Genomic DNA, 27,715 nt, shown 5'->3' on the forward strand with positions numbered 1-27,715 from the left:
GTAGTGAATACACAGAAAAATGCTCTAACCAACCGTGATCAATGCTAAACCTCATGATGGCAGAGAATCCAACTGTAACCACACAGCTGCGTGACTGCTGAGCCTGGACGTCAGGACAGAGCGAGTTCCTGTCTCAACCAGGGGCTGTGGCAGCTCTGCAGCACAGGGGTGAAGAATGGAGGCGTCTGCCTTCCCCATGTGCGCTCTTAAGCATACACAGACTTCTTTTTATAACAGACACCAATCATGTTACATGTGTAAACATCTGTTGTTTTTTTTTCTCCAGAGAAAAACAAAGAAGCAGTTTTATTACCTTTGTGAGGATCAGGCCTACCGCGTGTGCTGGGATAAAAAGTCTGCTTATTACTCAATAGACCCCGCCCACTCCCCTTTCCAGCTTCCGGGGCCTCTGTAAGGAAGTTACCTGCTTTCCATATAATAAGGTAATTTACGCTCTTAGGTTCTTCAGTTAAGAGGCCGAGTTTCTTGAAATCTTTTGTATCATAAATAATATCAGCAAACTGTTTTTAATTTTTTTTTTATTTGGTGTTAACTCCACAAGAAAACAAACAAAAAAAAATCAGTTACTCTGGTGTACGTGAAATCAGAACAATACAACCACGGAAAAAAAAATCTGAGCGCAGGAATGGAAAACTGAAACCTCAGTGCTATGGATATGCAACCTGCGTCACACCAGTGCTGCCACACTACAGAGTAGTGTGCCACACCAGTGAGCGTGTCACACCAGTGTGTGCCACAGGGTAGTGTGCACGGCACATCACAGTGAGCATGTCACACCAGTGAGCGTGCCACACCATGGCATAGTGTATGCGCCACACCATAGCGCGCTCAGCATTTGCCAACTGTTTTTAATGCTTTTTGTGATCATCCATTCACAAAACTTAAAAACCACACTTTCAACTCTGTGCTAAAAGCCTCTGAGCTTTAGCCACTTCACTATGATAACAAATAGACTTTGTCGATCCTTTGCTTATCAGCCTTCCCGTCCCCCACGGAAGGCATTCTATAGCCCCTCCCCCACGCTGGAGGATGTCAGCTCCTTTGTCACTTTGGAGCCCTTTCATGATGAGCAGCAGCTGTCCACAATCAGCTGAGCTCAAGGTTGTATCGGAAATCTATTTATTTGGTCTCTGCTACATAAGCAACGATTCCTAGGATAATGGTCACTGCAGTGATTTTAGGAATTTTCAATTTCCAATCCTTTTTTTTTTTTTTGCCTTTGATGTTATTAAGTGATATTTCAGTGCAGATGCTAATCAAATTTTAGGAAGCTCTAAAAGAAAGAAAATACATAAAAACTTATGTCTATAAATAAATAAGTGCAACAAAAAAACCTTACACATGCACACACGCACTCATACACACACATACACACACATACACATACACACACACACACACACACACACACACACACACATCCACTGTAAAGTGTCAAAGGATGATGGTATGCTGTATAAAAATAAACCCTAGCAGGCAGTGAGGACCCCAGAGAGCGATCCGGGCTTCCCATGGTGAGGATACACACAACTCCAGCACTCCACACAGCACTGATGCTGCTTTCTACATTGTCAATTAAGAAAACACAACACACTTAACTGCTTCAGACCAAATACTTCGTGGGGCAGTTCAGTTCCCAGCCAATAAGCTCGTTATTCCTGTGTCCACTGCCTGCCCAAGTCAGTGGTGACGCTGTCAGACTTTTCTCCAACATCCCTGATGTCGCAGACATGCTAACCTGATTTTACAGGCTAGATGTTTTTGTTTTAAAACAGCGAGCTGGTTAAAAAAAAGGAAAATGATTTAGAATGTTTCGATTTTGCACTTTTTGCTCCTAACCTCGCATCACTCTGCTGTACAGTGTGGTGAGCGCTCGAGGACGTGGGCGGTGCGTGCACACGCCTCCTGCGAGATGCACCGACTCCTTGGGGGAACCCAAGGCAACTGGAAAGCAAGTCACACGAGGCGATAATCAGAACAGCAGTCACACCGATACGCAGAAAAAATTACTCTACCCATCCCAGCCCACAGCACACAGAACTTCCCAGAACATTCTCTCAAACACAAAGTAAGAAGCAAGCTATACTACATCACAGCTACAAAGCAGCTAGCTGCAGCAGCCAAGATTTCTTTGGGGTGATAAGGCCTTCCTTCTTGCATGTCAAATGTTTGTAACTTCCAAGTTTTGAGGACTACAACTCAAAGTAGTCACCAATGAACAGCAACCAAGGGCCTCACCCTGGGCTGAGGGGTGGGTGAGGGGCATCCTTACCCCTCCCCGCCTCATCTCCTGTCCCACCCCCCAAATCCTTGGCTTCTTCAGTTAGCAAGAGTAACAAGTCATAGTTTCTTCCGTGATACTTTAGAGGGAAACTCTAAGAGAGAAAACACAGTAGTAGTTTACTAAGTCTCTAAGCGCACACCCTTGCGGGTCCTAGTCAAGAGTCCATGAGGCTTCACTGAAGGACCGCGGATGAGTCGCCATGCCTCCCTCCTGCCTTCAGAAAGGCCCGGGCCCCGTGCAGGGAAGGGCCCATCTCCTGGCTCTCAGAGAACATGGCTAGTCTCTGGCCAGCGCCACAGCTGCTGGCGCTGCTATGTGGGTGGGTCATGGCGGAGCAGCGGCAGCGAGGGGAAGGAAGGCCTGCAGCTGCGATGCAGGAGCGGGGACACCTCTAAGACAAGCACATGCACACCCATTCTTCACTGGACAGCACAGTCTAGTCTACTTCAGATAGCAAGAACTGAACAGCTGGGAAACAAATCTTCAACAGGACAGCTGTCCTCAACTCTAAAATAAGCAAGAAGAGAAAGAGAATCACTGATGTGAATCAGTTAATTGAAGAAGAAACCTAAGTTGCTGCTTTAGACTAACAGGCCTCACAGAAGGCGATTTCCCGTCACACATCGTTTGACACGAGCGGAGCCACTCTGCAGGGTCAGAGGTGAGTTCGGGAGAAGAGCTCCTCTCCACTGGGGCCCGCCCACTGGCCGCCTTCGGAGCCAGAGTCCCGGGAGTCGGAGCTGGCACTGGAGTACGTCTTCCTGCGGAGGCCGTTCGGTTTTGCTCCAGAACCTCTCTCTTCTGTGCATCGTGCCTCATAAACAGAAGACACCTAAGATTCAAGAACAAATGTTCAACAGTTCAAAAATCAAAACTTCTCCTCCAAAGGGCTAAGACACCCCACTGATTAAACAGAGAAGAAAGAACAAATCACTAGTGTTCTGTGGAGTTTCACTTTTTTAGAGAAAAATTTCCTCTGCTCCCTAATCCATCAAGATCCCAAATATGAATTCTGCACGGGGTCACGTGGACAATGTGGCGGTGTCAGGGTAGCTAAAAGGGATTCCTTAATTTTCTACAAGTGTTTAAGTGCTCTGGTGCTGGGTGCAGACGGGTGCAGACCTTTTCCAGGAGGTGGCCACTCCTCGGGTTCGATGCCCTGCGGGTGGGGAGGATGGGAGTGGCTGAGAGGTGGGACTCTGGGGGGGAGGGGGGAGTTTCTGCAATGGGCCCAGCATGATCTCACCCTGCATAGGGTTGATTCTCTAGTGTGGGACTGTTCCTCCATGAGAGGGTTAGCATCTCTTGCCCCTCAGACACGAGAGGCAAGTAGAAACTCTGCGAGTCACAGCAACGCTCGCCACCCCCACAACACACTTACCAGCCCTACTCTATCACTGTCCCTGCTAGAGAGCCCAAAGCACTAGCACTGAAAGGCCAGGGAGGGGAGATCAAGACTGCTGAGCCAGGGGGCCAAAGCACACAGGGCCTTCCAGGCCAGAGGGAGTTAGGGCTTTATGCAGCAGGTAGGAGTGCGGGGAACGGGATGGGGGTGGGGTCCTAGAGTCAGGGCACAGGGGCTCCCGGCTCAGGACTGCACTCACTTGGTAGTTCAGTTCTATGACCTTAGCCACATGGCTCTTAATCTTTAGGTGCCTCATGTTTTGGGGTTTTTTGTTTTTTTTCCAGGAAAAATGGGCGTGCCATCAGTGCCTACCACGTGAGGGTATTTTGAGGCCACTGTCTTGCTGGCTAGAGAGCAGAAGCAGAAGCAGGAAGGACCCTGAGGAGGCATGAGAGGATGGATAGAGGGGCGGTATGAAGTGGATGTGAGTGGAACTCAGGCCAGTAGGCAGACTGCATGTGCAGGGAGGGAGGAAGAGACAGGCAAGAGTGGCTCCAGGTCTGGGCTTGAGGTTGGTGGGAAGGAGGAGTCTGCGAGCCCCCTTACAGGGCAGCCTCGGTCCACCAAATGACAGGCCTGTGGGCACAGACATCACGTGGTGTTTTGAAGGAAGTTCTTACAGGGCTTGAACCAACACCCACAATCAGCTCTGAGAAGGAAAATGAGTCTCCTTAAATTTATTCACCCGCCTTCTTGCCTAACTAGGAAGGCCTGAGACTAAGGCAGACACGGGCCATGACCCTGCCTTCAAGGCACCCAGCCTTTCTGACAATACCGATGTATAGATTATCCAGTGCACCAAATGCCATGGCTCCAACAAGAGTGCTACCCAGACAGTGTGGTGAGGGACAGAGGCAGGGGGGAGGGGGCGGAATATCTGTCCCTCAGAGGCCAGGACAGACAGGAAAAAGCCACTAGAAAGGCTCCTTGGCAAGTGCTTTGACAGATGCAAAGGTGCCGCTCAAGAAGGTCGGGGCCGGCCAGCTTCCCATGTAGATGTCCTGCGGCAGCAGTGTCAAGGCGGCCAGAGCAAGACGGAGGACTTTGTGAGAAGGCTGGACATAAAGGGTCAAGGGAGAAGGTGAGGGAAACCCGAAGGAAAAGCCAGAGAGGATGGGGATGGGGAGGGGGTGGGAGTACGTCGCATGGCTCCCAGGTGTCTGACTACAGTGACGAGGGCAGCCGTGGCCATTTCTAAGTTAACAGCAAGGAGGAGGACAGTCCACTTACCCTATTAAAATCTAACAGACGCTCTTCATTACTGGGTATTTCTTTAACATCTGGATATTCTTCTATACCATTGTCTCCCTTGGCATTTGTATAACATTCTTAATCATTTTGAATGGAAAAGGGAAAAAAGGGAAAGGGGGGAAATTCCATTAAGACAGTTATGAAACATACATTTTTGTTCCATTTTCACTGAAAAGTCAGATCTCCCAACCCTTTGGAGGTTTAAAGCAGGCACTAAAAGAAGGCAGGCAGCAAGGTATGCACAGGAAAAATGCTCTCTTGGACCAGACTATGAATGAATCTGATCTAAACCACAGGCATTCTAAGCACAGTCCAACATGAGACCTGCTCCAATCTGCTCTCGCGCCTCTGACAGGGTGCCCTTGGGAGCACAGGATAAGGAAGCTCATGGGGCTGTGCTCTCAAGAGTGCATGCGAGTGGAGGGAGACGGTGACACGCTACGGATGTGCTCATGAAACAGCACACAGGGACGTGCAAGGAGAAAGCAAGACAGGCCTGGCCTGGCCTGTTCTTCCTGGCAACCCCCCTAACCCAGTGTTCCCTATACCTGTGCCACGTGAAAGGAAGGAGGCTAACCAGTCTCCTTGTACCGGGCAGTGGCCCCCAAAGCAGGAAGGACTCAAACAGCTCCAAGAAGTCCAATTGTTTGCAGCCTAGGCTGAGCATCTGAGTCATCGGTAGCACTCAAGAGACAGACTGCTAGAACTGCTTGAAGAGGCAGGCGACGGTCCAGCCGTCTGAGAAGCAACCCCAGCAGGTACTAGTCTCAATCTAGACTGGCCTTTGTCCCCTGGCTTCATGCAGGCAGCGGCTATGAAAGACATGGCACATGAGAAAACTAGCTAGACTGGACTTGGGCCTAGCTCTGACATATACTCGGGCAGGAAGTCCCTTGGTACTCGAAGCAGCACCAATGCAATGCTCTGTGCACAGAGGCACGGCAGCAGCCACCACTGGGGGTCAAGGGAGGCCGTGCATGCCAAGGCCTACCCTGTGCAGCCTTTCACCTTGTGTTGGCTGTATGCATCACTCTCCACAACCTGGCATGGCCAACTGAAAACTACTAGGAAAACCCAGGCTTGATGCCAGTTCTGCTCCTCACCTGCAGTGTAACTCTGTCCCAGACCTCTTACCTGCCCTCGGAAGACTCTGAGCACATCACCTTCAAGGAGGCACTCACTGTGCACGAAGTTGGCATGCGCACAACCACCACACTAGGCTGGACAGGGCAGGGGCCTGTGATGGCCCAGCCTTGCTTCCTCCCTCTGACTACGCTCCCACCCCGCTGCTCTTGCCCCAGCTGGTCCAGGAATGCTCCTCTCTCCCAGGAAGGGCATTAGGACAGAGAACTAGGCCCCTGCAGCTCACAGTGCTCACAGCAACAGCCATGAGTAAATTCAAGGGATAAGCCCAGCACGGTCTGGTGCCCTGTACCTTTCTGCACAGCTGCCCAGACTGGACTCGTGCCTTTGAGCCTCTACTTACAAATGGAGCCAGTGGAGCACACAAAGGCCCCATCACTGTGGAGACCTAGAAACTAGGCACAGCAACATGGAGTTCCAACTGAGCACTGTGTCTCCAGTCTGGGCTCTAACCATGGTCTCTGCTCCAGACTCAGGGCCCTCTCCACATGGCTAGGATAACACATGCCAGTGCCAGCAGACCCTTCCAAATCCTGAAAGCCAGCTGGACAGTGCTGTCACACCAGTCAAAGCCTCTGGAGCCTGCTCTCCACTAACTGGCTGCTTACACTCCCGTGTCATCAGCCTTTGTCCAGCCACTGCTTCTGTCTGGCACTTCTCCCTGCAGCTAGTCTAGGCAGTCCCACCTAACCAGAGGAGGGCAGGGATTGTCTCTGCATTCCCAGAGCCAAGAGCAGTACCCAGTACAAGGCAGGCATGACCTGCTGAGTGAAGTGCCCATTCAGCAAGAAGACGACGGGGGAGAGTGCCAGGGGCATGCACCCTCAAGCCAGCTGGGAGCCCAAACAGGCTGTCTCACTTCCCAGCCTGGGCCCCTCTGTGTACTGGAGGACAATCTGCTTTCCAGAGAACAAGTCAGGCACTACTCTGAGCAGTGCCAATCATGCCCAATACTAGAAGCATCAGAATGTGCTCAGTCATTACTGCCTACCTGTCTTCTACCTGGAACTTCCTCCCGAGGCTAGAATTACCCAGGCCCCCCACAGAAAGTACATTTCATACTGTCATGACTGGGCAGCTCACGGGGATCTAATCATCCAAAGGAGTGGCTGCCTCCAGGCACAGGTGGCTCCCTCCTGTCATCCTAGCCACTCAGGAGCAGAGATCCAAGGATCTCAGTTCAAAGCTAGCCCGGGCAGAAAAATCTGTCAAATTCTATGTCCACTTAACCAGCAAAATGCCAGACTGGAGGTGTGGCTCAAGTGGTTGAGTGCTAGCTGTAAGATAACACACTGAGGCCCTGTATTCAGGCCCTGACACATAAGTGAACAAACACAGACACACACACACGGACTGGCTACTATCACTTATCCACAAGCCACTCTATACCACAGACAGAAGTAGTACATAGCATCACTTATTGGCACCTGCCAAGAGATTATAACCTTGATAACTGAGAACCTAAAGCCAGAAGTTGGTGCTGGGTTCCTTCCTACTAAGGATGACAGCCATCCCAGAGCTGAGGGACCCATCAGTGGAGTACATGTTAAAATCACTACAAGGAAGCAGTCTTATGCTAAAGGTGGCAGCTCCTTACTAAAGGCTCTTCCAGAGTGGGCTTCTGCAGCACAGCTCTGGATTCTTCACTGTTGCCACAGATGTTTGAAGCATACACCTGATGGTAACACCCTCCAAACTCACAGACACCCTTTCCTCAGCCATCCTTTCTCCATGGAAACTCTGACAAACACACTTAGGTTCCCAAATAATCAGATAAGCTCCTTCCCATCTGCTTCTGGGCCCAGCGACAACCTGCTGAGCCCATGGGACCTTGTTTATTTATTTATTTTTTTGTCAGTGGTGGGACTTGAACTCGGCCTGGGCGCTGTCCCGAGCTCTTCAACTCAAGGCCAGGGCTCTATCATTTCCAGTTTTCTGGTAGTTAATTGGAGATAAGAGTCTCCTGCCTGGGCTGGCCTTGAACCTCAATCTTCAGATCTCAGTCTCCTGAGTTGCTAGGATGACAGGAAGGAGCCACAGCAGCCGGCTTTGTTTAATATCTTCAAGCAGCTGTACGAAGGAGTTGCCATTCAACAAGAAGTCTACAAATACAATCTATCTTGATCAATGTCACTCCCTTCAATATTCTCAATGCATCCCTCTCCTCCCCACCCCTACCCTCACTCTTTTTAATTTTGCAGGCCATGCATTGGATTCTTGGCTGCATGCTCCTCTTCTGGACCCCTGTTCTTTTCTCCTGTCAGTCCCTCGTGCTTTCTTTCCTGATTATTTCCTCCTCTGTGTCCACTGGTGGCAGCACACATCTCATCATGGCCATTAGGAATTTCCAACCTGTCCCCTGTTGCCCTGTTGTTGAGGTTAATAGCAGGATCCAGTTCTCACTCCTCATCACTATGTGCTGTGTGTGTGTGACAAAGATGCTTGCCACAGAAATCGCTAGTTAAGTGTTCGTGGACTGACAGTCCTAACAAAGGAATTTGTTGCGCTAATGAATTTGAAATCTGAATGAGTAAATGAACACAAATCTCCTTACCTTCACATTCTGATGCTGGAAAAAGAGGAGAATACAAAGCTTTTTCCCACCACATCTGCTTTCCTTGATTTGTATTCATTTCTTGTACATCAGTGTTCAATACAGGAAACTGTTTAGATTAAACCAAATACAGAAAGTGTTTATAAACTGGCAGGATAGAGACTATCCAACTATTATTAATTATGGACAGCAAAGTCCAGGATTTTTACACTGGTGAGACTTTTTGGTACTGTTTTGGATAAGGCAAGGATAAAAGCCAACATGTTTGTAGCAAATTAAGTTTTCATAAAAAGCTATTACTCTGAAAGTGGACAAAAATCTTAACAAAACAAACCCCAAACTACTAAACAAGGCTTAAAATCGGACAAGAAATGCTGCCAATTTAGAGAAGATTTCTAGGTTTCAAAGTGCACACAGGTAATCAGGGCTCTGGCATTAATGAGGTACGCTACAGAATGGGGTAAAGGGTGACGACTCTTACCCATGGCCACAGCAGGGGGAGGTGTCCACACCCACAAGAGTAACCCAAGGCTGAATCCACGCTCCAACGTTCACAACTACAACTCTCAAAGGTTAGCTGGACTCTCTCACCACCTTTCTGGGAAGCGAGGGCAAGGCCCCACATGGCTGTGGCCAGCTTGGTCGGCACACACATTCTGGTGTGCCAGTCTTCACCCCTCCCGTGTTCTTTTTACTCTGCCTGTGGCAGGCCTGTTAACACTCCCAGAGCTAGGGCCTAGGCTTGTAGAAGCAGCCTGCTCAGCGGAGAGGCCTGTAAACTCCAGATAAATATTTACCATTTTAATGCCTTTTTTTTTTTTTTGTCGGTCGTGGGTCTTGAACTCTGGGCCTGGGGGCTGTCCCTCAGCTCTTCAGCTTAAGGCTAGCCCTCTACTGCTTGAGCCACAGAGCCACTTAATCTTTATCACTTTAAAGGTGTGTTCAAGTTTAAAACCTGAACTACTTCAATAGCTGATGATCATCAATTCTCTAAAAGGTTTAAGCTTTTAACTGTAAATTATTTTATGGGTCTAAAACTGTTTGACTCAGAAACATATCTCTATTTTGTGACTGAGAAACACACTTCATGCTTTCATTTTTATTCAAAATAATTTTCAGAAATACCCCTAAATTAGGAACCAGAGGAGAATGGTACTGTCTATCCAAAGTGGTCAGTTAACTAATCTTCGTTGTTTTCTCCTGCAGCTTATTCTACAGGAGACCTAATCGCACTGTTAAGACTCGAGGTGCTGGGGTCAAGAGGACTGAGCAGGTGAGGCTGAACGTAACTGAGGCCAGCAGTACAGTCTGTAGTTAATTAAAGGTGGACAACAACACCTGACACCCGGTTCACAGCAACCCTAAGCCTCTTCAGGAAGACCTTACCTATTCTGCGAGAGGCACTGGGCAGTACTAAGGGAAGGGTAGCAGAATTCTCACCACCGCATACTGGAAAGATGTGGATTTTAGGGAACAGGCCCCTGTTGGAGTTCCCATCAGCTCTGAGGACCTAATGATGCTGCTTATTTATCTGTGAATCCTCTCATGAGACAGGATGAGGACTTGGGCGAGAGAAGGGGAGTTAATGATGGAGGACTGGTCATGGTGAAGAAGGAGCCTGGAGGGGTCAAGGCACCACTGAGGAACTGGGGTCACACACGGAGACGAGGTCAGATGCCAACGGAGACGCACTGGGAGCTTAAGGACAAGACTATGTATTTTAACCAGGTACACAGTAGATAACTGTGCCTACAAACCTGAAGAATCCCCTCTAATCTAGGGTGATTACTCAGCACATCAGTTCTTCTCTTTCTTCTGCTGACCCCATTACTAAGAGCTGACCCATTTCTACCTTTGTTTCAGGAGTCTTTGCAGCAGCATCCTCCATTTGGATGTCAGCTCCAATGGCAGGTTATTTACAGTCTTGTTTCATGCTTGGCTAACTATGTTCAACAAATAGGTGTCAGTTCATGAACTCTTTCCTGCCGGTTGTTCCCAACTTTTAGGTTGCAAAGCAAAGATGTGACCACATTTTGCTTACCTACTGTTTAACAATGAACTAAGCTTGGTTTGGTTGTGAGTACTAAGGAGGAAACTGGAGTCAGGGAAGAGAGTTAGATCACCAAGAGGAGGTGATCTACCTGCCTCCGGTATCTTCTCCCTCACCCACCTCCAAGTGCTTCCTGCCTGGTCTGACTCCTCCCTGCATCCCCAACTAACCATGTGCCTGGTGTCCACGCCCCGATTCTGGACAGCCTTACACTCTCATAAAGCACCTAAGTCAGTGTGTTCACTGTAAAGGCAGCAGGTAATGACAAAAACACAGGCTCTCTGCTGCTATTCATTCTAGCACCTGGCACAGCAGGCACTTGATAATACTCAATGAAAACAGTGCATGTGTGCGGGGTTGGGGGGTGGAGGGATGGGGAAGGGAGGAAGAGGAAAAAGAAGAGGAGAGAGAGAGAGAAGCTTTATCCAAATTGCCTAACAACGAACATTTTTAGCAACACCTGTTACACTCAGAGTTCTTCAGAAGATGAAGGTAAAGGAAGCCAAGACTCTGAGCTTTACATTCTTTCTTACTCAATAGCCTAGCTATTCAGGGGAGCAGAAAGATGCTGCAGTACCTTTATGGGGTTCCAGCATCCTCTGTCAAAGCTGCCTGTGTTGTTAGGGCCCGCCTTAACCTCTTTAAAGAAAAAAAAAGTGAAAAAAAAAAAAAAAAAAAGCAACAGATAAGAGAAGATCCTGAGCACAACACAGCCTGGAAAGCACCTGCTTTGTGCTTTCCCTCATTTGTGGAGATTGAGAGCCATGGGAAAGCTTTGGCCAGCTCCCTCCCCTCACCCTGTGGAGCCTGTACCTCCTGCAGCAAAACATCATGGGGGGGCTGGGAAGGTGGCTCAGTGGTAGAGCGCTTGCCTTGCATGTCTGAGGCCCTGGGTTCAATTCCTCAGCACCACATAAGCAAAAAGAAAAAAGCCAGAAGTGGCGCTGTGGCTCAAGTGGTAGAGCGCTAGCCTTGAGCTGAAGAGCTGAGGGACAGCGCCCAGGCCCAGAGTTCAGACCCCACAACCGGACCCCTCCCCCCCCCAAAAAAAAAACAGCATGGGAGGGATTGTTGTAACATCGCCAGGACAGCCCCTTTCCGACTGCAGACCCACCGCCCTCCACAGCCAGTCTAGCAGCACAGCCCAACGTCTGTAGAATCTAAGTGACTTCTCTTTGACTGGACCAGGAGATTCTTGAAGGCAGTAACTGAGCCTCCTGCTTCTTTTTGGAGCTAAGGGAGCAATGGAGTAAGTGACAAGAAGGCATACACGCTGAGGACCTGCGGTACACTGCAAGTTTGTTGGTCCTTACTTCCACCCACAATGAAAGAGCCATGGTCCCTACCATACACACCTCTACCCAGGCTTCTCCACCTGGCATCCCGCCTGCAGCCTACGCCCTCCTTACATCCTGTACAACCCAAGTGTGTTCAAATGGCCTTCCACACCTCTTATGGTCTGGACAGGCTCTCCAAGGTTCCAATAGCGGTCCAGGTTCACCTCCATCTCCCAGTCTACCTCAGTCCCTAAAATGGTGTTGGCTCTGATGCACTGAAGGTTAAGGAACTAGGTAGTGGATCACATACATCCATACAGTGAAACGTGTAGGAAATCAAAGGCCATTATAATAACATGCCATTTTAGTTAAAAAGGAGAAAACAGGAGGAAGTATGTGTTTCCACGCAGGAAACACAGATGGCAGATTTACTTGTGCTAGCAGTTGCTACTGGGAAATATGATACTCTCCTGTAACTTAATACAAAATGTACCAATGGCCTATTTCAATGAAAGTAAACTATTTACAAACTCATTTTATAACCTGTTTACTTTGTGTGTGCCAGTACCAGGGCTTGAACTCAGGGACTTGTATTCGCAGCTTTTTTGTTCAAGGCTGGCACTCTACTCTTGAAACAGACCCCCACTTCTGGCTTTTTGCTGGCTAACGGAGATAAGCTTTGAGCTGCACTCCTCAGATCTTAGTCTCCTGAGTAGCTAGGACTACAGACTTGGGTTGCCAGCACCTGGCTGGACTGGTTTTCTTGAAGACCAGAATGAACTCTTCATGGACAAGAACGATGCTCCCTCACCCAGGGCTCCCACCTCAGTGAAACAAGCAGGCCACAGGCATCTGAAAAGGCTGCGTAAGTGAACTTTTTTTTTTTTTTTTGGTCAGTTGTGGGACCTGAACTCAGGGTTTACATATCTTTCTCCCTGGACTTTTTCCATGGACTAACCTATTTATCTCATCTTTATGTAAATTCAAATATTCTCATAATACTGACTGCTATTCTGACTCATGTTCATTATATCTTGTGGTTTTTAGTTTAACTCTCAATTCTAAACATAAGGAGATCATAACTTATAGTATAAGTATCAATTATGAGTGAAAGAAAGCAATCATTTGATTTGTTTTGTTTTGTGGGAAGTAGGGGCTCAAACCTAGGGTCAGGTCTATGCTAAGCAAGCTGGTACTATTCGCTGTCCCTGAACCTCTTTTTGCTCAAGGCTAGTGCTCTACCACTTGAGCCACAGCACCACTTCCAGTTTTTCAGTGGATAAAAGTGTCACGCAGACATTTCTGTCCGGTCTGGCTTTGAACCGCAATCCTCAGATCTCAGCCTCCAGAGTAGCTAGGATGATAGATAGGCATGAGCTACTGGCACCCAAAAACAAATCCTATTCTTCTCATTTTCCCAAATACCAATTCTACTAGAAATGCTACATTTTTGTCCTCTTGCTCTAGTGCAGAGACTACTAGTCACTTTTTTTTTTTGGTCCAGTTGTGGGGCCTGAACTCTGGGCCTGAGCACTGTCCCTCAGCTCTTCAGCTCAAGGCTAGTGCTCTACCACTTGAGCCACAGCGCCACTTCCGGCTTTTTTCTTTTTGCTTATGTGGTGCTGAGGAATCGAACCCAGGGTCTCAGGCATGCAAGGCAAGCGCTCTACCACTGAGCCAACTTCCCAGCCCTACTAGTCACTTTTAAGTGAGTTCACAGACTGCCTTCTGGAAAGGTTCTCCAGGGAAGGTAAGAATCTCCTCTTATGAGCCCCAAAGTTGACCAGCCAATTGTGACGGGGGCAAGGGCACAGGTCTGAGCCCCAGCCTAGTCTCAAACTGTCCCTTCAGGTCACTCCTTCAACTTCATACCTCACGTGGATCTATGAGGTCAACCTGAACCTATAGAGATGTTAGGAGAGATTGGTGCTGACAGTACCGGCAACTCAACTCTTGGGAAACCCCAAACATCCTCTGGAAGCTAAGACCTCAAGGCCCAGAATGCTGATAAGATAAATACATCAACATACTAGAAAGCGAAGGAATATGGTAGTGGTATGATGTAGAATCTTGCTTCTTTCCTCTTTTTCTTTCTTCCCAATCTGGAACCAGGTGAAATACAAAGTACATAAAGGAATATTTAAGGAATAAAAATGGGGCAATGAACAACAAATAAAGGCTAGCATTACTGAGTTCTCTTTAGCATTCACATTTTGGTTTTTCAGTGGAAGTGAACTCATCACTCTACACATCTCTATGGGCCGACTAGAAGGGATTCCAAGTTCCTGGGACCCCTATTCTCACAGCTGGACACTGAAGCACAGAGCCTCAACAAATGAGTAAGGTGTGGTCCACAGCCATATGGAGTTGCTAATCAAGTACAAGACAGAAAGTACATAAAAAACATGGAAAATGTGATAAAACAAGAGGCAAGAAGTGCAGGAAAATTACAAGGGAGAAATGAATTCAGCGTGAGGGTGAAGTAGAGAAGTAGGACTGTGTCAGTGAAGGAGGTGCCTGGTGCAGAGGGCCTCAAGGTGTGGGTGGAACCAGCATGCTGAGGGAGGGGAGAGCGAGGGGGAAGGGAGAAGAGGAAGGAAAGGAGGGGGAAGGGAGGAGGGACACAGCAGCTGTCCACCTCAGAAAGCCTGGCTTCTAAATGCCTTCAACTCTGCTTAATAAGCTGCTTTTGGAAAAAGGCCAGCCACGACTATGCCAAATGCTAGTTGAAAAGTGAGCGAGACAGGTAGCTAAGCTTGTTTGTGAGACAAGTTATTGCCTTAAATATTATTTCTGGTGTAATCAACTGAACTTCAAACCACTTTTTAGGGATATACTTTAGGGGTACAATAACTCTTACTTCATAGACAATCATAGAGAATTCTCAATTTCAAGAACCCATACTTCATATAAAGCCAGGTATACCTATACTAAGGCTCAGTAAAATATGTTTTGCGGCATTTGGTTTGTGGGTTCCTTTTTACATGTACCACACTATATCTTAGGGAACACTGTCCAGATGTAATGTATTTTACACATAATAAAGTTTTAATACACCTGACCAACATCGAACAGGCTTGCTACCTAAAAAAAAAATCTTTCTGCTAGCAACTATGTCTTGGTTCATGAACTCTGAAATCTGAAATGCTTATGTACATTAAGTTTTTGCTTAAAGCATAGTACATGTATATTATGTAAGAAACTTGTATGCTGAAATTTCTTTCCAGAGAAAATGTCTTTTCTCTGTAGGAAAGTCTACTGTCTACTTCAAATTTATAAATGTCAAATCCATTTTAAGTCCTTAAAAAAAATGTAAATTTGTAAGAAAGGTAAGCCCTAAGACATTTCAGCTAGTTTCCCAGAAATTTAAACCTTATCTTTCATGTCTGATATGGCTCTTCCAGGATTACTGTCTGGTTGATACTTGGTCAAATACAGGCAAGCTAGGTTTTATACATACCTCTTCCAGCTGTCCGGAAGAAAGTGGATTCTCTTCACAAGCAGGGAACTGACAGCCTGCTTTGCAACTGCAAAAATCATTGATTTCTTCCTCACACTGTGCCATTATCTTACAATTTGCTTCTGAGCTTTCTGAATCTATCTCCAGAGATTCATCCATGCTACATTCCAAACACTGGTTCTGCTTTGCAGCCGGCAGAGTCCCAGCGGCCTCCTCCTGGGAATCCAGCGATGTCTGAGCACTCTTCTCCATTCCAGATTTCTTTAACCTGGGGAGGAATTTCCCAGACTCCAGCTCTGATTTTCCATAGTAATGACCTTCTTTCTCTGCATCTTCTTCCAGAGGTTTGAGATCAGCCTGTGGATCTTCAAACACATCAACCTGAGAAGGAATGGGAATACTGGCTTCCTCTTTCTCAGATTCAAATTCCGACTCACTTCCTCCTCCGGGGGACAGTTCAGATGCAGAAATTGGACGAAAGTGAGTCCTCGGAGAAATCCGAATAGCCCTGTATTGTGTTCTGTCAACACCACATATTCTGGGGTGAAAAACTTCACTGTCTGAATCAGAGCAGAGGATTGATTTCGGCTTAAAACTAGGGCTGAAAGATGCAATCCCTTCAGGTTCAAATGAACATTCTACATGAAGAACTTGTGAAAATGGATTGCTTAAGTCCAAGGAGGAGAATGAATATTCAAGCCCAGGATCTTCCACTTGAAAGTTACCACATGCCCCAAGCAAGTCTTCATGGAAGATAAAAGAAAATCCCTTATTCAATCCATTTTCCCCACTCTTCGGCTGATCGTTCTGTTCAAATGAAACGAAGGGCTTCCATAATTGCCTGTGACCAGGAGCAAAGCTGTTTCCAGGGGTCATGAAGACGTCTGTGCCAGCTATTGTCACAACGTCGGAAGCTGCACACTGCAGCAAGCTTCCTTTTGTGTGACTAGGTGGTACAACTGCCCACTCCCCATCGCTGTTGAAGGTCTTGAGTTCTCCATAAACTCCTCCGAGAATGAATGCATTCTCTTTATCTTGGGCCACATCCCACGGTTTCGAAGGTGTGGTATAGTCACCACCATCCACATTTGACAGCTCCCTAGAAACAAATGCTCTTTTCTCCGGGTTCTCCTTCTGCCCCTCCCAGAGATGATATTCTGATCTCTGCACAGCCCTGCTAGGCTCCTGAAGGGTCTCCAGTTTAGCTTCGGCATCCAAACAGCAGCAGTAGTTATTTACATCAGTCGAGAACAATTCATCCTCAACTCTTTCCATTTCTACCGTAGCTGCAGAATTTCCATCTGCCATTTTTGTCCAAATGTCTTTAATGACCCCTGAGCTGTAGCCATCTCCGTGTGGACTGCTTTCACTACCTGCTTGTGTAGTTCCAAAGCTTTTGTTTTCTGGTTTTTGTTCTAGCTGAATACCACAGACAGATTCTAGTTTAGATCTTTTCTTGAAAACTAATGTAGGAACTTCCCCTAAAGTCCTACTGTTTTGCTGGCAAGTTTCATCTTGCAAAAAATCTAGAAGTTCTTCATCCACATAATTTGATGAGATTCTAGGAACTACATAGTTAATATCTTCTCCACTAAACTGTGTGGATTCTTCAAACTGAATGTTTAATGTCTCATTATCTGAACGTGTTTCTTCTGAATGGGACCACGGACTACAGGTTCTTGTTGAAAGATTAGAACAGTGTTCATGTTCTTCAAAGGCACTATTTTTGGTCCATATTAGCAATCTAGACTGTGTTTTCCCAAGCAGATTAGCACTAGAATCTGTATTTTCATTTCCCAAATTGAGTGTTTCAAAAGAAAATGGTAAAACAGAATTACTGCATTGCACTTCAAACACTGAAAAACAAGAGTTTATACCAGATCCTTCATTCATATCTGAAAAGAGCTCTTGATTGCCAGCAAGCAAGTGTGAATTGAGCATTGTGCTGTCCAAGACCGGAGAGTCTCCTCCAAAACTCTCCCCATCGGCATCACCAGAGCTGGATGAACAGCACTCCCAAAACTGAGCCAGATTGCCAAGGTCTTGCAGAAACAAGCCCTCGGCACCCACGGGGCTGGTAGAATCTGTCCATATTGCACGTTCCCCTCGCAACTCCATACCATCTAACACTATGCAACATTCGGCCTCAAAATCTGTATTCTCTTTGCTTTTCTGTCGAATCATATTCAAAATCCGACTTTCTCCTTGCATTGTTTCTGAGGCACCAGGATCCAACATGGATTGATCAATATCCACTTCATAGAAGTGTGTTAATTCTGATAGATGAATATCATCCAAATACTTATTGTCCTCTGGCAGAGAACATAATGAGGTCCCAGTGAAGTCAATATCCTCATTTATAACGGCAGGCATCTCTACAAAATGACCATCAATGAAAGTACCTGCTGAGAGGTATGTTTTATGAATATTATTGTTGCTGATACAAAGACCATGCACTGATTCAGACAAGCTTTCCACTGCCTCTGATGTCGGAGCACTTGCGTCTTGTCTGTTTCGGTATGTGGTCTCTAGCTTGCTTTTTCTGCTCACTGGAACAAAGTATTCAGCAATGGGTTCGGTGTACCACAGGGGTTCCTCCTTGTATTCTTTGTCATCTCTGCTCTCTGCACACAGGTCTTTTCCTCCCATGCTCCCAGGATCTTTCCTCCCTGTCTCTTTCACTGGTCGTTTACCTCGCTTGCACAGCTGCCTGATGGACCCGCTGCTGCTGCTGCTGCTGCTGCTGCTGCTGCCACCACTGCTGCCACTACCAGCACCAGCACCAGCACCAGCAGCACCAGCAGCACCAGCACCAGCATGGATGCTTCTTTCTGCCTTCTCACCATGCTTCAGTGACAGCCTGCTTTGGCCATTCCGCCCTTTTTTGTTTCGGATTTCTCGCGCCTTGTGTCTCACTTTCATATACTTCATAGATGCTTTTAATTCACCTTGATTACCACTTGAACTTGAGCCTGCTTCACTGGAGCCAGAAGACCATGAGCGAGGACGAATCTTCCCTTCAGGTTTATGTCTGATTTGCTTTCTATACAAGGCAGGCTTATCTTCAGAAGTGCTGGGACTCACATTGTTCTCCTTATTATGTCTGCTTCTGCTCTGCGTTTTCTCATGAATAAGGGTGGGCACTTGGGCACCTCTTTCCTTGGTGACTTCGCCTTCACTATGACAGTCCTTTGGAGAGGGTGTATCTGTGCTTGCTGGGGGGGCTGTGGAGGAGGAGGAACTAGAGTAAGAACAGGCTTTGGACTTGTTCCACACTGTCATGATTTCTTGCAGGCAAACTGGTTTCTCAGAAAGTGGTGGAAATGCTTCGTAGTACCTGAGAAACAGAGTAAAGAGTTCAAAAGCAAGCACTTGCAGGTGTTAACACATAGCCACATACTAGTCCCAACCAGAGAGTACAGCATCTCATCTTTTTTTTTTTTCTTTTTTGACAGTCCTGGGGCTTGAACTCTGGGCCTGGGCACCATCCCTGAGCTTCTTTTGCTCAAGGATAGCACTCTATCACTTGAGCCATATTCTCAGCCAAGTAACTCATCTTGAGTCATACAGAAATCATTAATCTAAAATAATTTATAGTACAGTAATGTATGTGGTATTCCTACTTGGGAGTATAAATGGTTTCCACCTCATAGAGAGGCTCCTGGAGTAAAAGAATTCACACAAGAAATAAGTAAGAAAAGAGTCTGCTACAGGCTCTGTCCTTGTTCCCAGTGCTCTATCTCAGGACGCTAGCACAGGGTCTGTCCTTGTCTCTGGTGCTCTATCTCAGGACGCTAGCACAGGGTCTGTCCTTGTCTCTGGTGCTCTATCTCAGAATGCTAGCACAGGGTCTGTCCTTGTCTCTGGTGCTCTATCTCAGGATGCTAGCACAGGGTCTGTCCTTGTCTCTGGTGCTCTATCTCAGGACGCTAGCACAGGGTCTGTCCTTGTCTCTGGTGCTCTATCTCAGAATGCTAGCACAGGGTCTGTCCTTGTCTCTGGTGCTCTATCTCAGGATGCTAGCACAGGGTCTGTCCTTGTCTCTGGTGCTCTATCTCAGGATGCTAGCACAGGGTCTGTCCTTGTTCCCGGTGCTCTATCTCAGGATGCTAGCACAGGGTCTGTCCTTGTCTCTGGTGCTCTATCTCAGGACGCTAGCACAGGGTCTGTCCTTGTTCCCGGTGCTCTATCTCAGGATGCTAGCACAGGCTCTGTCCTTGTCTCCAGTGCTCTATCTCAGGACGCTAGCACAGGGTCTGTCCTTGTCTCTGGTGCTCTATCTCGGGATGCTAGCACAGGGTCTGTCCTTGTCTCTGGTGCTCTATCTCAGGACGCTAGCACAGGGTCTGTCCTTGTTCCCGGTGCTCTATCTCAGGATGCTAGCACAGGCTCTGTCCTTGTCTCTGGTGCTCTATCTCAGGACGCTAGCACAGGGTCTGTCCTTGTTCCCAGTGCTCTATCTCAGGACGCTAGCACAGGGTCTGTCCTTGTTCCCAGTGCTCTATCTCAGGATGCTAGCACAGGGTCTGTCCTTGTTCCCAGTGCTCTATCTCAGGATGCTAGCACAGGGTCTGTCCTTGTCTCTGGTGCTCTATCTCAGGATGCTAGCACAGGGTCTGTCCTTGTCTCTGGTGCTCTATCTCAGGATGCTAGCACAGGGTCTGTCCTTGTCTCTGGTGCTCTATCTCAGGATGCTAGCACAGGGTCTGTCCTTGTCTCTGGTGCTCTATCTCAGGACGCTAGCACAGGGTCTGTCCTTGTTCCCGGTGCTCTATCTCAGGATGCTAGCACAGGCTCTGTCCTTGTCTCTGGTGCTCTATCTCAGGATGCTAGCACAGGGTCTGTCCTTGTCTCTGGTGCTCTATCTCAGGATGCTAGCACAGGGTCTGTCCTTGTTCCCGGTGCTCTATCTCAGGATGCTAGCACAGGGTCTGGCATTTAAGAAGGCCTTCAGGAATGATAGGGAATATGACATCCTGGTGCTTAGAAAAGCAGACATTGGAGAAGCCAAAAACAATGAGAAAAGTAGACCAAAACTGGGTCTTGCAGACCCACAGTGCATCAGTTTAGAGAACTGTGATGTGTGAGGACATGACAAAACACACGCCATTCTCTACAGTGGATGCCTACATGCATCACTGACCACTGAAAATGGACAGAGGGAAGATCAGGGAGGCTGGCTACAGTGAGCTTGAAAATGAGGAACTTACTTCTGACTTTCTAGGACACTAGTGCTATTAAAGATCTAAGAGCAGAATGACTTGCCAAAGGATAATTTAAAGCCATGTTGGCCACTGAGAGCACTCATGCCCCACAGACAACACTCCAGGTCATGCCCAAAATGTCAAAGGCCGTGTTTTCAAGGGTCTGAACATGACTCTCCTTTCAGTCTATATTACAGCTATTCAACAGAAATATATTTTTCTAAATATATATACATATATATCATATATATATATAGATAGATAGATAGATAGATAGTTCTAGCAATCACACTAAAAGTATAAGATGGTGAAATCAATTCCAGTAATATACTCTAACCAAGTAAGTCCATATTATCGTTTCAATGAGAAATTCAGGTTTTGTACTTTTTTATACTGTCTTTGCAACCTAATGAGAATTCACCACTTATGGTGTGTCTCAATGCAAACTAGCCATATTTCAACAGCTCAGTACCCTTGCATGTCTTGCAATAACTGGATTAGATAGCACAAGTCTATACATGTTCATTTTTCCTTAGGCTTCAGAAGCTTGTTGTTGTTGTTGGTCATGGGGCTTGAACTCCGGGCCTGGGCACTGTCCCTCAGCTCTTCAGCTCAAGGCTAGTGCTTTACCACTTGAGCCACAGCGCCACTTCCAGGCTTCAGAAGTTTATAAAAGACGTGACAAAGTTGCCTGCTTACAATGAAGATTATTTGAATACTACTTACAAAGAAAAGAACTAAATGTATAGATGGTTAGGTCAAAGATCTGATTGTGTTCTTTTTTTTTTTTTTTTTTTTTTTTGGTTTTTGGTTTTGGTCGGTCCTGAGGCTTGAACTCTTGGCTTGGGTGCTGTCCCAGCGCTCTTCAGCTCAAGGCAAGCACTCTACCACTTGAGCCACAGCGCCACTTCTGGTTTTTTAGTGGTTTACTGGAGTTAAGAGTCTCATGGACTTTCCTGCCCAGGCTGGCTTTGAACCGTGATCCTCAGATCTCAGCCTCCTGAGTAGATAGGATTACAGGCATGAGCCACCAGCACTTGGCTGTGTGTTCTCTTTTTGATAAGCAGTGAAGACTCAGTTTTCTTGCATAAATATAGAGACAGTAACAATTTCTTACAGCCATCTCAAAGGCTAATAACATAATGGACTTTGTAAACAACAGCCTTCCTTGTTTCATTCATTTTATAAATGTTAATTGCATCTGCAGTGTGAGCACAGAACCAATGAACTCTTTTGCAATCTCAGTATCAGTCATGTGATAAAGCTTCAATGGATGTTTTCTAAATTATGAAATAACAAATTAAATATACAACAAAACAAAAATAGAAGGCATGTCGCACTGTTAGTCTAATCTTAGCACACAGACATCTGGTACTGAGTACACTCTTACATACATTTCCACCTGATCCTTTGTGGGGGACGGCTCCGCCTCTGGAGAGGGCGACCCCTCTAACTTTTTGTGATTCTTCTCTTCTGTTAAGAAACAAAAATTCAGAAAGATTTGTCTTCTATCTAGTTAATACATGCCACGTTCTTTAGTTTCTCAAATAATGTTAATCAGAAATAACAGAGGCTTGTGTGGCCTCAAGAGAGTTCTTACTGGTTGCCTTTTTAATATAAATCTATTTCTTCAGTGGGCTAAAAGGCATTCCTTGGCTAAATCACACTAGCATCAGGCCTAAAGGTGAGAATGGTTTATCCTGTCACTGATACCATGGCTCTGGAGGCACTTGAATTAAGAGACCGAAGTCCCCTTAACTTTCTAATTAGACCAGAAGGGAACAAGCATCTGTTAAGATTCCAAAAATATTTTCTCACAAAATTCGGACTCATGGACTTTATACTGATTCATTTTGGCTAATACTAACCTGTACAGAAAATCCTCTATCACCATCAGCTGTTACATGACTTGCAGGCAAGCTAGGTGTCCCTTCAACTCAAGCAGAAACCACAAGTGTCTCTCCCCACTTGGCCCAGACACTAGATTACATCACCTACAAGCTGTGCCCTTCACAGGAGGCCTCAAGGTATGTGCACAGGTAAGGCAGGAAACAATGGTTCTTTGCTTAAAATCTAGGTCTCCTCTGAAGTCTTACAAAGCAATCAGCTACAGCAACCATACCTTAAATTTGAGCTTGAATTTTTCCTGTCAATAAAGGTTTCTTATGGTTGAAGTCCCTCCTTTTGAAGCAGGGATTTCTACAAGTGGCTGCAAAGGGCCAACACAGAAGCCATTCACAGAGCTCAAGACAGCATGGAATCAATCTACAATTTTCCTCAATCCAGATCCCCAGAGGTGTGATGGCAGGATGGGGCCACTGCTCCCGATGAGCTGATACTGACACTCACCTTGCTCACTCTGCAGGTCTTTCAGTCTGCAGCAGAGCTCCTCCACCAAGGTCTCAATTCCAGAGCTCTGCGTGACAACAAAAAGACTATTATTAGTTTGCCGCTAGGTACATGAAAGACAGACACTTAATACAGAGGCCTACAAGACTTCCACCTGGGCTGAAAAGGTGGCTCAATGGTAGAGCACTTGCCCTGCATGCATGAGGCCCTGGGTTTGATTTCTCAGCACCACATAAGCAAAAAGAAAAAAAGCCGGAAGTGGCACTGTGGATCAAGTGGTAGAGCACTAGCCTTGAGCTGAAGAGCTGAGGGATAGCGCCCAGGCCCAGAGTTCAAGCCCCACAACCAACCCAAAAAAAAAAAAAAAAAAAAAAAGACTTCCACCTAAGAAAAGAAATACATTGCCACAGTTAAGTGAACACTAGCATTTAAAAGCTGCATCTTTGTAGACCCAAATTAATTTATTTTACTACTTAACAACGTAAGTGGAACTTACTGTTAAAACATAGAAGTATTAATGACTGTTCTAGAATGGTATGTCTTCCCAGAGGACCATTATGGCTCTCGAAGTACAACAGACTGAGGACTCAAGTCCCATTATCTGGCCAAAAGTCATCCATCAAAAAACCAGCATGAAGGCTCACACCTAAAATCCTGCCTATTGAGGACGCTGAGATCTGAAGACTGAGGTTCAAAGCCAGCCTGGGCAGGAAAGTCCACGAGACTCTTATCTCAAACAAATCGAAAGTAGTGCTATGGCTCAAGTGGTAGAGCGCTAGCCTTGAGCTGAAGAGCTCAGGGACAGCGTCCAGACCCAGAGTTCAAGCCCCCACAAAAAATCTTTCTGACAGGCTCAAGTAATAGAGCCCTTGCCTAGCAAATGTGAGACCTGAAGTTCAATGTTTAGAACCACACAAACAACAAATCCTTTTTCCAGTCTTATAGAAATACAAGGCAAAGAAAATGACACACACACACACACACACACACACACACACACACACACACTCCCTCCCTCCCTCCCTCCCTTCCTTCCTTCCTTCCTTCCTTCTTTCCTTCCTTCCTTCCTTCCTTCCCTCCCTCCCTCCCTCCCTCCCTCCCTCCCTTCCCTTCAGGGAAATCATCAAGTCTCTAGCCAAGGAGGAAGAGACCTAGAAATGAAACTCCTCCTTGGTGATTATACAGATCAGACACTGTAATAAAATAAGCCTTTTCTTTTTAAAATTATCCTCTAAGTCCTCTAGCAGCATTTGTTCTTCTGTAAGTGAACTTTCATGACTGCAACAACAAAAGCAGTACAAAACAACGTATCAGTGCTGTGAGTAATCAGGGAAGCTCTGTTTCTTTCTGAGTCAGGAACAAAGAATACACCTCTAAACAGAAGTGGGGTTAACATTTAAGGAGAGAACAACGAGAGTATGGAATTGGGAGGATAAAAATAAGAGTCACGCTTTAATGAAAAATGAATATTGGAAGCAGGCACAAACACATAATAACTCACTACGAAGACATTTAAACTTTTCAAATTCTTGATTTCAAGGAAAAAAAATAAGAAAATCCTTTACAACTTCAAGTTTATTCACTGGCCCCAGTTCTAATGAAATGGAACCATGTCTCTTATGTGGGCAACATGGACAGTTGCAATGAGACAGAACACAGCGCCTCTCAGCCTGCAGGACTAAAAATAGACATCTACCCAATTCGCTTAACTCAAAATGACTCAGCACAAGCATTAAGGATATCTTAAGCAAGAAACCTCCCTGTTATACAGTTTTGCAGTTTAAGCAGCAAGAAACAGAGTACAACGAAAATGGTTAATGGCAAACATCAATAGTTACACTCTAGGCACCAACATTTGTAACAAGGAGGCAGGAAAATGGACCAGAAGAAAGCTACCTTCCTTCTTTAGAAAACAACAAAAACAATTCTAAAGACATGGCAGAAATTAGCTGTAAACACTGGTCCACTCCACAATTCCATCAGAGAAAGTCTTGCTTACCATAATGTTCAAGGTGTGATAAGGCTGGCAATTATACTCCATTTCCCCCTGACCCGGAACCTAACACCAGTGTCAGCTGACATGCTGCATACTGTTCTGTAGAACAAGCCTATGTCACTGTGCTCGTAAACCAAGGGCTGTCTGCAGTGCAAAACTGAACCTCCAGAGACAGCTTATTAAACACCTTTCAATACTCTAATACTAGTAGTCATTTGGAACGCTGAATGACCATTACAACCTAGTAACGGGATATTTTTCTTTGTCTTAGAAATTAGCCATGCTTTCAGATTTACATATGGGAGCAAATGTCATATACACACAGTATATATTATGTATATATATTTTCACATATACAGAGCAAAAGAAATAAAGAGCTTCTTCCATACTGTGTATAAAAAGCAAGCTTTACCAGTCAGGTTTTATTCTCTTTGCTAACTATACACAGTATCCTCCTTTGTAATTTTAGAACAATCATTTAGGCTACTGGGTTATCCTAAGCAGACCAGAAAGTCTGAAGGCACACAGAAACTGCCAGCACACCTTGTCACGTCCTGGCCTACACGACACCAATTTAAAACTGAGAAATTTTATTTAAATTTGCAATTAAAATATAAACTACAATGTAATCTGAAGAATCATATTTTCTAAGCATATCACATCCATAGGGATATTCAAGAATACTCAAGAAGTGGTGCTGTGGCTGAAGTGGCAGGGCACTTGCCTTGAGCAGAAGAGCGCAGGGACAGTGCCCAGTCCCACAGTTCAAGAACCATGGCCGGCGGGGGGGAAAAAAAAATTGGTAGAATTCTTACTTAGCATGCATGAAGCCCTGGGTTCCTTATTACCACATAAACAGAAAAGGCTGGAAGTGGCACTGTGGCTCAAGTGGTAGAGCACTAGCCTTGAGCAAAAGAAGCTCAGGGACAGCACCCAGGCCCAGAGTTCAAGCCCCAGTACCAGCAAAAAAGACATACATCATAGTACCATTTATATAAAGCTAAGGAACATAAAAAAGCCCCATATTTGCATGTGCCTTCAAACAATAAGCTCTACAATGGACTAATAAATAAGCATGGGACAAGATAAGCACCAGGTCGGGCAGGTGGTGGCCCCTGGCCCAGGGAGGGCTCAGTACCTTCCCTGCCACACCTCGGCCTTCCCAGCCTTGGTCAGTGTGTCCTACACCCCACACTGTACTGTCAGGCCACACTAGCCCCATGCCAGCCTGTAACTGCCTGCACCCCTATTTTTATGCCCTTTGCTCACCAACGGGGCAGACTTTTATAGCAGCCCCTCCCACTTGTTCCTTTCTCACACCCTCACTTTCCACTTTTGAAAGAAAGGAAAGAGGGCATTTCCAGTACTTCACCCACTTCCCAGCACAGACACTGCCTTACGCTAGAGGGAGCGCTGGAACAGGGGCTGACGGTGTGCATCGTTCCAACAGTCCAGTCTAGCTATGTTTGTGTTCAGAGGGGTCAGAGGTGCCCCAAGTAGAGTCAGAGGTGGTCTGACGGTCCGCTGTCCCAAGCATAGTCAGTGTTAAAGTGAGAGCCACTGACAGCTGGAGGCACTTATGTCTCCTATCTGGGGTTCCAAGACATCTCCAAAAATCCTACTGCCGGGGAGAATGGTTCAGGGCAACGGACATAGATAGAAAATGTAATGTAATGCCTAGCCTTTATTCTGCTTTTAGCTAATTCATGGACCCACGTGAGGTGATTAGTGTTTCTCAGCAGATAATTTACTTTGTAAATATACAGCATATAAACAATACATATGAAAAATATGAAGGTACTCTCCTGGCAAAAAGAGCATTTACTAATGAGAGTCCAGGGGGGTGTGTGAAGCTAAGTGAAGAAGACCCCAGTACCGTACCTGGGCATGAATCTTCTATAAAGCTTCTTTGAATAACCAGATCTGATTAGTTACTCAGATTCAGCAGTATCACTGTTACAGTCAAAACTGACACACAGCACTGTAATAGATTCACTCTCCAAGCAGGACATCACAACCTTTTTAATCCTCCCACTCTCAAAATGGGAAATGATAGAAAAGTTTTGATTAGTTTTAAGAGGCTCAATGAAACCAGGTGCCTGTAATCCTAGCTACTCAGGAGGCTGAGCTCTGAAGATCACAGTTTGAAGCCAGCAACTGGGAGTGGAGCTGTGGCTCAAGTGGTAGAGTGCCAGCCTTTAGCACTAAAGCTCAGGGACAGCACCCTGAGGCTTTAACCAGCCCAAACAAACAAAAAAAATGGCTAAATTCAAGTCTCAGCGGCAGGCACCTTCCTAGCAAGCATAAGGTCCTGAGTTCAAGCCCCAGCACCAAATACATACATACATACAAACTCACAAACATACGTACATACATACAAACACACAAACTCAATGAAAATAAAACAAATATAAGTTATTTAAAATAAAACAAATGCAAGCAAACATTAAAAGGCTTGAGCTTTGAGGATGGAGATATATAAACAAGTAAACCTGAGGATTTTTTTTTTTTTGGGTCCGGTCGTGGGGCCTGAACTCTGGGCCTGAGCGCTGTCCCTCAGCTCTTCAGCTCAAAACTAGCGCTCTACCACTTGAGCCACAGCGCCACTTCCGGCTCTTTTCTTTTTGCTTATGTGGTGCTGAGGAATTGAACCCAGGGCCTCCGGCATGCAAGGCAAGTGCTCTACCACTGAGCCAGCCACCTTCCCAGCCCAAACCTGAG

General features: G+C 46.2%; 1 protein-coding gene across 3 annotated transcripts in view; it reads right to left on the bottom strand.

Annotated features, from left to right (window-relative positions):
• Positions 1–527: 527 nt before the first annotated feature.
• The window catches only part of LOC138808180 (uncharacterized protein KIAA0232-like), a 63,363-nt gene continuing 36,175 nt past the window's right edge, over positions 528–27,715 (bottom strand). The window contains exons 4-10 of one of the 3 annotated variants that reach the window (XM_069994115.1): positions 22,999–23,065; positions 22,044–22,122; positions 15,446–18,782; positions 14,016–14,087; positions 8,659–8,767; positions 4,941–5,038; positions 528–3,137 (exon numbers count right to left, since the gene is read on the bottom strand). In XM_069994115.1, the coding sequence (XP_069850216.1) occupies positions 2,961–3,137; positions 4,941–5,038; positions 8,659–8,767; positions 14,016–14,087; positions 15,446–18,782; positions 22,044–22,122; positions 22,999–23,065 (3,939 nt within the window). In that variant the 3' untranslated portion in view covers positions 528–2,960. The remainder of the gene's footprint in view (positions 3,138–4,940; positions 5,039–8,658; positions 8,768–14,015; positions 14,088–15,445; positions 18,783–22,043; positions 22,123–22,998; positions 23,066–27,715) is intronic. The other 2 variants (XM_069994116.1, XM_069994117.1) reach the window with 2 other exon arrangements.

The sequence above is a fragment of the Dipodomys merriami genome, unplaced genomic scaffold (assembly GCF_024711535.1).
Source record: "Dipodomys merriami isolate MVZ:Mamm:240054 unplaced genomic scaffold, mDipMer1.0.p SCAF_446, whole genome shotgun sequence".
Classification (NCBI taxonomy): Eukaryota; Metazoa; Chordata; class Mammalia; order Rodentia; family Heteromyidae; genus Dipodomys; species Dipodomys merriami.